This window comes from Engystomops pustulosus, chromosome 3, assembly GCF_040894005.1.
Source record: "Engystomops pustulosus chromosome 3, aEngPut4.maternal, whole genome shotgun sequence".
NCBI lineage: Eukaryota > Metazoa > Chordata > Amphibia > Anura > Leptodactylidae > Engystomops > Engystomops pustulosus.
In genome coordinates, this window is record NC_092413.1 from 215,499,601 (window position 1) to 215,509,624 (window position 10,024).

Here is a 10,024-nt window from a genome sequence, read left to right on the forward strand (position 1 = left end):
CCAAGGAAGGGAAGGGATTGGATGAGGAAGGGATTTAGGGGAAACAATTCTATATAACAGAACCATCAATGTTATTTAGGTGTAACGAGGCATCTAGACTAGAGATGAGCGAACATGCTCGTCCGAGCTTGATGCTCGTTCGAGCATTAGCGTACTCGAAACTGCTCGTTACTCGGACGAATACTTCGCCCGCTCGAGAAAATGGCAGCTCCCGCCGTTTTGCTTTTTGGCGGCCAGAAACAGAGCCAATCACAAGCCAGGAGACTCTGCACTCCACCCAGCATGACGTGGTACCCTTACACGTCGATAGCAGTGGTTGGCTGGCCAGATCAGGTGACCCTGGGATAGACTAGCCGCTGCCCGCGCTGCTCGGATCATTCTGTGTCTGGATGCCGCTAGGGAGAGAGCTGCTGCTGCTCAGGGAAAGCGTTAGGGTGTTCTATTAGCTTACTGTTAGGCAGGAGTGATTCTCAAAGAACCCAACAGCCCTTCTTAGGGCTACAATAACGTTATAATTTTTTTATTTTAATTTGCATCTTTTACCATTTTGTGAGGAATTAGCAGGGGGACTTGCTACCGTTGTGTTTAGCTCTTAGTGGCACACATATCCATAGCAAAGGCCAAAGTGGCAAAATTCAGTAGGGGTTGGATTTCTATTAGGCAATAACTCAGTGTCATCTCATCTGGCATAGTAGTGTGCTTCCTTTGATACTTGGCTAGAAAATAGCCATAGGAGAATACAAACAGCTTCTTGAAGCCTACAGTAGCGTTCTATATATTTGATTTCTGGTTGATCTGCTGGTGGCTGTAGTTTCTGCAGTGCATGTACTTGCCAATTCTGAGCAATTTGTAGTGAGACTTGCGACCGCTGTGTTCTGCGCTTAGTGGCGCACATATCCATAGCAAAGGCCGAAGTGGCAAAATTCAGTAGGGGTTGGATTTCTATTAGGCAATAACTCAGTGTCATCTCATCTGGCATAGTAGTGTGCTTCCTTTGATACTTGGCTAGAAAATAGCCATAGCAATAGGATAGGATTGTTTGGTTTTAAAAACTCAAAAAAAAACAAAAAACACAAAAAAAAAAAAAAAACACAAAAAAACACCAAAAAAAACAAAAAGAAGTAAAAAAAAAAAAAAAGTTATAACTCTCATTTTAAAAATGTTTAACCCGAGGGCTAGGGGTAGAGGACGAGGGCGGGGACGTGGGCGTCCAACTACTGCAGGGGTCAGAGGCCGTGGTCCTGGGCGGGGTGAGACACCACCTGCTGATGAGGGAGCAGGGGAACGCCGCAGAGCTACACTCCCTAGGTTCATGTCTGAAGTTACTGGGACTCGTGGTAGAGCACTGTTGAGGCCAGAACAGTGCGAACAGGTGATGTCGTGGATTGCTGACAATGCTTCGAGCAATTTGTCCACCACCAGTCAGTCTTCCACGCAGTCCACCCATGTCACCGAAATCCCCACTCCTCCAGCTCCTGCACCTCAGCCTCCTCCCCCCCAGTCTGCCCCCTCCCAGGAAAATTTGGCATTTGAACCGGCATACTCTGAGGAACTGTTTTCTGGACCCTTCCCACAGTCACAAACCACTTGTCCGGTTGCTGCTGAGCAATTTTCCGATGCCCAGGTTTTCCACCAGTCACAGTCTGTGGGTGATGATGACCTTCTTGACGTAGTGGAAGTGTGTAAAGAGGTGTCCGACGATGAGGAGACACGGTTGTCAGACAGTGGGGAAGTTGTTGTCAGGGCAGGAAGTCCGAGGGGGGAGCAGACTGAGGGATCGGAGGATGATGAGGTGACAGACCCAAGCTGGGTTGAGAGGCCGGGTGAACACAGTGCTTCTGAGACGGAGGAGAGTCCTCGACCTGAACAGGTTGGAAGAGGCAGTGGTGGGGCCAGACGGAGAGGCAGGGCCAGAGCTGGTGCATCAGCGCCACTGTCAACTAGTGAAGCTCCCGTGGTGAGGGCTCTTGCGGCGAGGGCTAGATCTTCAGAAGTGTGGAGGTTCTTTAAGGAAACACCGGATGACCGACGGACTGTGGTGTGCAACATTTGCCAAACCAGGCTCAGCAGGGGTTCCACCACTACTAGCTTAACTACCACCAGTATGCGCAGGCATATGAATGCTAAGCACCCCACTCAGTGGCAACAAGCCCGTTCACCTCCGGCCGTGCACACCACTGCTCCTTCCCCTGTGTCAGCTGATAGTCAGCCCCCTGCCCAGGACCCTGGCACAAAAACCCCATCGTCGCCTCCACGATCCTCCACAGCATCCACCAGCGTTCAGCTCTCCATACCCCAGACGCTGGAGCGGAAACGCAAATATAGTGCAACCCACCCGCACGCCCAAGCCCTTAATGTGCACATCTCCAGATTGCTTAGCCTGGAGATGCTGCCCTATAGGCTAGTAGAGACCGAGGCCTTTCGCAACCTCATGGCGGCGGCCGCCCCTCGGTATTCGGTCCCCAGCCGCCACTACTTTTCCCGATGTGCCGTCCCAGCCCTGCACCAGCACGTGTCAGACAACATCATCCGTGCCCTGACCAACGCCGTTTCTGACAAGGTCCACCTGACCACGGACACGTGGACGAGTGCTGCCGGGCAGGGCCACTATATATCGCTGACGGCACATTGGGTTAACTTGGTGGAGGCTGGGACCGAGTCTGACCCTGGGGCTGCTCATATACTGCCGACGCCGAGGATTGCGGGGCCTACCTCGGTCCAGGTGTTTCAGGCCTACTATGCCTCCTCCTCCTCCCACCCCTCCTCCACCTCCTCCTCCGAACTACCATCCGTGGGCACGGCGCCATCAGTCGGTAGCTCTAGGCACAGCAGCAGTGCCGTCGCTAAGCGACAGCAGGCGGTGCTCAAACTGCTGAGCCTAGGCGACAAAAGGCACACCGCCCAAGAGCTATTACAGGGCATCACGGCGCAGACTGATCTGTGGCTGGCACCGCTGAACCTCAAGCCGGGAATGGTTGTGTGTGACAACGGCCGTAACCTGGTGGCGGCTCTGCAACTCGGCAGACTGACACATGTGCCATGCCTGGCCCATGTGTTAAATCTGATAGTGCAGCGTTTCCTCAAGACATACCCCAATCTGTCTGATTTGCTCACGAAGGTGCGCCGCATCTGTGCGCATTTCAGGAAGTCCAGCCCAGATGCTGCCACTCTCAGGGCAGCGCAGCGCCGCCTCCAACTGCCCGCTCACCGACTGTTGTGCGACGTGCCCACGAGGTGGAATTCAACACTGACCATGTTATCCAGAGTTTACCAGCAGCGCAGAGCGATTGTAGACTGCCAGATGTCAACTTCCACCAGAACTGGTAGTCAGGTCAGTCAGCTTCCTCAAGTCTACAATGAGGAGTGGACGTGGATGTCTGATATCTGTCAGGTGCTGAGTAACTTTGAGGAGTCAACACAGATGGTCAGTGGCGATGCCGCCATCATCAGCCTCACCATCCCGCTGCTTGGCCTGTTGAAAAACTCTCTGGTCAGCATGAAGTCGGAAGCTTTGCGCTCGTCACAAGAGACGGGGGAAGAATATTCCCTTGTTGATAGCCAAAGCACCCTGAGGTCTGTTTCTCAGCGCATATCGGAGGAGGTGGAGGTGGAGGAGGATGAGGAGGAAGAGGAGGAGAATGTTGGCGAGACACAAGAGGGGACCATTGTTGAGTCCTTCACTGTTCAGCGTGTATGGGCAGAAGAAGAGGAGTTGGAGGAGTTGGAGGAGGAGGAAATGGACAGTCAGGCCAGTGAGGGGAGTGAATTCTTACGCGTTGGTACTCTGGCGCATATGGCAGATTTCATGCTAGGCTGCCTATCCCGTGACCCTCGCGTTCAAAGAATTTATTCCAGCACCGATTACTGGGTGTTCACTCTCCTGGACCCACGGTACAAGCAAAATCTTCCCACTCTCATCCCTGGAGAGGAAAGGAGTGTGAGAATGCATGAATACCAGCAGGCCCTGGTGCACAAGCTGAAACAGTATTTCCCTTCTGACAGCGCTAGCGGCAGAGTGCGTAGTTCTGCGGGACAAGTAGCGAGGGAGAGTAGGCGAGCAGGCAGCTTGTCCAGCACTGGCAAGGGTACGCTTTACAAGGCTTTTGCCAGCTTTATGTCACCCCAGCAAGACACTGTCACCTGTCCCCAGTCTCGGCAGAGTAGGGCTGATCTTTACAGAAAGATGGTGAGGGAGTACGTAGCTGACCATACCATCGTCCTAAATGATCACACAGCTCCCTACAACTACTGGGTTTCAAAGCTGGACATGTGGCACGAACTGGCGCTGTACGCCTTGGAGGTTCTTGCCTGCCCTGCCGCTAGCGTCTTGTCCGAGCGGGTTTTCAGTGCAGCTGGTGGCATCATCACCGATAAGCGTACACGCCTGTCGACTGACAGCGCTGACAGGCTGACGCTTATTAAAATGAATAAAGGCTGGATTTCTCAGAATTTCCAATCTCCACCAGGTGAAGGAAGCTCAACCTGAATAATTGATCCACTCCTCCTCCTCCTCCTCATTTTCCTCCTTCTCCTCCTCTTTGTACAGTAAAGCAGAGGAAAATGGCTATTTTTTGACAGGGCCCACTGGCTCTTGCTATAGTACTTCATGCATTTAATTTTTCTGGAGGGCCACCTACCCGGTCCTCTGTTTGAAACAATTTTTGTGAGTGCCACATACAGGCACTCAATCTATTCCATTTTTCTGGAGGGCCACCTACCCGGTCCTCTGTTTTAAAAAATTTTTGGGACTGCCACATACAGGCACTCAATCTATTCCATTTTACTGCAGGGCCACCTACCTGCTCCTCTGGTTTGAACAATTTTTGGGACTGCCACATACAGGCACTCAATCTATTCCATTTTACTGGAGGGCCACCTACCTGCTCCTCTGGTTTGAAACATTTTTGGGACTGCCACATACAGGCACTCAATCTATTCCATTTTACTGCAGGGCCACCTACCTGCTCCTCTGGTTTGAACAATTTTTGGGACTGCCACATACAGGCACTCAATCTATTCCATTTTACTGCAGGGCCACCTACCTGCTCCTCTGGTTTGAACAATTTTTGGGACTGCCACATACAGGCACTCAATCTATTCCATTTCACTGGAGGGCCACCTACCTGCTCCTCTGGTTTGAAACATTTTTGGGACTGCCACATACAGGCACTCAATCTATCCCATTTTACTGGAGGGCCACCTACCTGCTCCTCTGGTTTGAAAAATGTTTGGGACTGCCACATACAGGCACTATCCAAATTAAATTGTCTCCATAGCAGCCTCCACACGTTGTCTCCATTGCTACCTCCAAAAGCCGTCCATATAGCTGCCTCCATACATCGTCCCTTTATCAAACGAGGTGTGTCAGGCAGAAATTTGGGTTGTTTTCATGGATTCCACATCAAAGTTGTTAACTTTGTCGCCACCCTGCTGTGTTATCCACAAAATATACTGGCAAACTTTTACCATTTAGGGATATTATTTCAGCGCTTCTTGCGCATCTGTTTACATTCCCCTCACCCGGCATATCCTAAACTTATAAGAACGCTACTACACTTGATCTTATACAAAAGGTTCTTAGAAGTGCTGTTTGGGGAGTAGCCTATAGACAGGGGCTTGGATTGGCGAAAGCTCGCCTGGCAGCGGAGCGCCAGCTCCATGCCAAGATCCAACTAACATAGTTTTAACTGCAGCACCTTTAATCTACTACTAGTTCACTGCCTCCATACATGGTCCCCTTATCAAACGAGCTGTGTCAGGCAGAATTTTGGGTTGTTTTCATGGCTTCCATGTTAACTTTGTCGCCACCCTGCTGTGTAATCCACAAAATATACTGGCAAACTTTTATCATGTACCGATATTATTTGAGCGCTTCTTGCTCACCTCCTTTGGTTCCTCTCTGCCACCCATTGGTTTGAAGCCTGAGTCCATTTAGGGTATGTCGCCATGACACTCTCTAGCCTGCTGCCGCTGCCTCTGCATGCCGTCCCCTATAGTGTCAGGGTCAATTATTGGATGTTTTAGATGCTATCTAGCTTCATTCTGTCACTCTGTCATGGCCATGCTGTTGCCCATAATTTTGGCATAATGGTGCGATTATGCAGCCTCAGAGGCATCCATGCATGCTGCCCCTGCTGTTTCCTGTCCATTTCCGTGGTGTTTCCATCCTTTTCTGAGGTTCCCAGGTGTTTGGCCAAGCTTCCCTGTGCAGAGCCTTGGTCCCCTTGAAAAATGCTCGAGTCTCCCATTGACTTCAATGGGGTTCGTTATTCGAGACGAGCACTCGAGCATCGGGAAAAGTTCGTCTCGAATAACGAGTACCCGAGCATTTTAGTGTTCGCTCATCTCTAATCTAGACCCTTCTTGAAGTTCTCTGCTGTCCCTGCTGTGACCAGCGCCTGAAGCAGGCTATTCCACAGATTGACACTTTTCATAGTAAAAAAGTCCTGTTGCCTACACCTTGTTTTCTTCAGATGGAGACAGAGCCCCCTTGTCTTTTGATTTGATTTAATCTGGAACAACTTTCCACCATATTTTTTTTCTTGCTACATAATCTCCAACAGGATAATATTTTGGCTCAGATGTTTATTTGCGTTAGTAATCATGCATTAACTTAGTATATACTATAGAAATAAGCATTGTCTGGAAAAATCCTACACAAAGTGATCTACTATATATTTCTTATATTTTTTTCTCTAGGGAAAACCAGAATCCAGCCAGTATTACCACAATGAGAATTTAATTTCTCTGGTTTCGGATTTGTTTGCGGCTGGAATGGAGTCCACGGCAGCCACATTGCGATGGGCTATTCTGCTGATGATGAAATATCCAGACATTCAAGGTGATACAGTGGGGCAGATTTACTTACCCGGTCCATTCGCAATCCAGCGGCGCGTTCTCAGTGGAGGATTCGGGTCTTCCGGCGATTCACTAAGGTAGTGCGCCCGATGTCCACTAGGTGTCGCTGCTGCGCTGAATTCCGTCGGAGTTCAATGAAGTTCACCGTCCTACCCTGGGTGCAGGTAAGCGAGTGTCAAGCGACACTTTTTTTTTTAAATACGGCGTTTTTTCCGAAAGGTCGGGTTTTCTTACGGCCACACCCCCCCCCATTTCTATTGCGTGCATGCCGGCGCCGATGCGCCACAATCCGATCGCGTGCACCGAAATCCCGGGGCAATTCAGGGAAAATCAGCGCAAAATGGAAATGTTTGGGTAACGTAGATGTAGAAGACTATTTACCATAGGATGAAAAGGCCCAGAACATTATCAATCCCTACACATCCAGTTTCCATGACTGCTACCTCCCTGTGTATGGGTAGCCCACCATCATACCCTCATAGGAGTGTGTGACCCCCCATTCCTCTTTTGGCAAACCAGCCACTGTACTCTGGAGTATAAAATCCCAAGGTGATCCCATCCTTACACAGTCTGGACACGGCGTATGGCAGCAAGTGCATCTTCAGTTTGACTTCTCTGAGATGATAGATAGGAAAGAGTGCAAAGATGTGCCTGGATTTCCAACCATAGAGTCACTTTCATTCTTAATGGTTGCAGGTTGTGATGAGCAGATCCGAGCTGTAAAGTTTGGTCCCGTGCTATACTTTCCAAATTTAGTTGCAATTAGAACAAATTTATCTCTATCCTGACAGAAAAAGTGCAGAGTGAGATGGAACGTGTCATCGGATCGGCACATCCTCAGATGGAGCACAGGAAACACATGCCATATACATACGCCGTCATCCATGAGATCCTGAGGTTTGGGGACGTCGCACCGGTTGGTCTTCCACATTCCGCGTCTCAAGATATTACGTTTCAAGGCTATTTCATTCCAAAGGTATCTCAGTTTTCTGCTGGAGGGACATTCAATAATTTAAAGGGGTTTGCCTCATGTTTTTTTTATAACATATGTGTAAGTGTGGAGGGGCAGGATATTAGGTAATTGACCAATTTACATCTAGGGAAAGTTCTGCTCCCCTTTCTATGTATGTAAAGTGAAGCCTCCTGTCACATTCCTGATCATAAAATGGCCATAGATGGAGGGTCATGTGATCTCTATCTGTCCATGAGCTATTTCCCTGCCAGCACCTAATGATAGTATTCTTCAGGGTCGGCTCCAGGTTTCAGTAGGCCCCTGGGCGACAGAGCCTCAGTGGGCCCCTTTGCAGTCAAATCACTTGACGGCATTAAAATTTCTATATCTAAACAAGTTCCCTAAAATATTTCCTAGTTTATCATCCCCAACAGCCCCCTCATGGTTAGTTTATATACAGCCCCTCATGGTTATTTTATATACAGCCCCCCATGGTTATTTTATATATAACTCCCTCATGGTTAGTTTATATACAGCCCCTCATGGTTATTTTATATACAGCCCCCCATGGTTATTTTATATACAGCCCCCTCATGGTTATTTTATTTATAGCCCCCTCATGGTTATTTTATATAAGCCCCTGATACCCTATGGATTAATTACATACAACCCCCTCACCCCAATGGATTGGGGGCCAAAATCCCAGGGCAATTCAGGGAAAATCGGCGCAAAGCGGTAAAGTTCGGGTAACCGGACGTAAAAACGTGATTCGGGACCTAAATAAATGACCCCCATAGAGATCACATGACCCTCCATTTGCAGCCATTTCATGCAACCAATCTGGATCACTCAATGGAGTTTTATTTTCAAATATTTATATTGTATTTATATTCTTGCATGATTTTACCAAATTTATACAGAGCGGTGCTGATCAAAATTTATCTATACTATATAAGGGTTCATTCTGGTGAGTGTTTGAGATATTTGAGATATTAAGATATTTGAGATATTAAGATATTTGAGATATTGAGACATAGTTTTTCAGCATTCCTTTCTTCTAGGGCACCTCCATTATCCCAGTGACACATTCAGCTCTTAGAGATAAAGATTATTTCAAGAAACCAGAAGAATTCTATCCAGAACACTTTCTTGACTCAGATGGAAACTTCAAGAAGAACGAGGCCTTCATACCGTTCTCCATAGGTAACATTAGTAATACATTGGCTTTTATTTTTCAAGGCCAATTTATGATTGGTCCTTCAAGGGACTGTCCAAGTTTTCTTCCAAAAACCGAGCTAAAATAAACAGTCTTCATGGTGCCATAGCCATTGCCAGTTTTGACCACACCCAGGGCTGCTTGGATGGGAGCGTTGATTGACATCTACCTTTCATAGTCACTTCCCTTGGTTGAGCTGGGTGTGTTCTATTTTGTGTTGTGTATTTATTTGTATATATTTTTTGGTATTATTTTTCAGGTAAAAGAAATTGTCCTGGAGGGTCCTTGGCCAAAATGGAGATATTTCTCTTCTTTACATCACTGCTGCAAAACTTCACATTCCGCCCACCCCCAGGAGCTGAACTGGACCTGACCCCACAACTGGTGGGCGCCACAAATTGTCCCAAGTCTTATGAAATCTGTGCCGTGCCTCGCAGATAGACTATGGGGCACATGTATCTGTGGTCTCGGCTTTGTGCTCTTGTCTTTCTTTCCCTAAATTTCTTCTGATCAGATGTTTCTTAGAAGTTTTTCCTTTTTAAAACATCTCACTTAAGGTCTTTAGTGGCTCTGCAACTTTTGAACAAAAGTCTCTAAAAAGTCTCCCAAAAGTTGCAAAAAGTGTTATTTCTAAGCCTGGCAAGAGCCGGTATGGATTTCCACCAAGTTTGTGACTTTGGCTACATTCACACTAACGTATGGGGGACGTATATACGGGCGACATATATACGGCCGATATACGTCCCCCATAGACAGCAATGGGCACACGGCACCCTACGGCACCGTACCGTTCCGTACCCGGGAAAAAGATAGGACCTGTCCTATCTTTTCCCGTAATACGGCGCCGTGCGCCATAGGTTGCTATGGAGAGGGGCGGGGGTGAGCTGCGCACACCTCCTCCTCCTCTCCCCGTGCACTGCCGTTGCCCGCTACAGTACGGTAAGGGCGGGCAACGGCAGTGTGAATATAGCCTTTGAGTGACACCAAGAGATAACTCA

General features: G+C 48.4%; 1 protein-coding gene across 1 annotated transcript in view; it reads left to right on the forward strand.

Annotated features, from left to right (window-relative positions):
- The window catches only part of LOC140120724 (cytochrome P450 2B19-like), a 20,875-nt gene extending 11,408 nt beyond the window's left edge, over positions 1 to 9,467 (forward strand). Inside the window, exons 6-9 of the mRNA XM_072139682.1 lie at positions 6,700 to 6,841; positions 7,650 to 7,834; positions 8,872 to 9,013; positions 9,286 to 9,467. Of these exons, the coding sequence (XP_071995783.1) occupies positions 6,700 to 6,841; positions 7,650 to 7,834; positions 8,872 to 9,013; positions 9,286 to 9,467 (651 nt within the window). The remainder of the gene's footprint in view (positions 1 to 6,699; positions 6,842 to 7,649; positions 7,835 to 8,871; positions 9,014 to 9,285) is intronic.
- Positions 9,468 to 10,024: the final 557 nt, after the last annotated feature.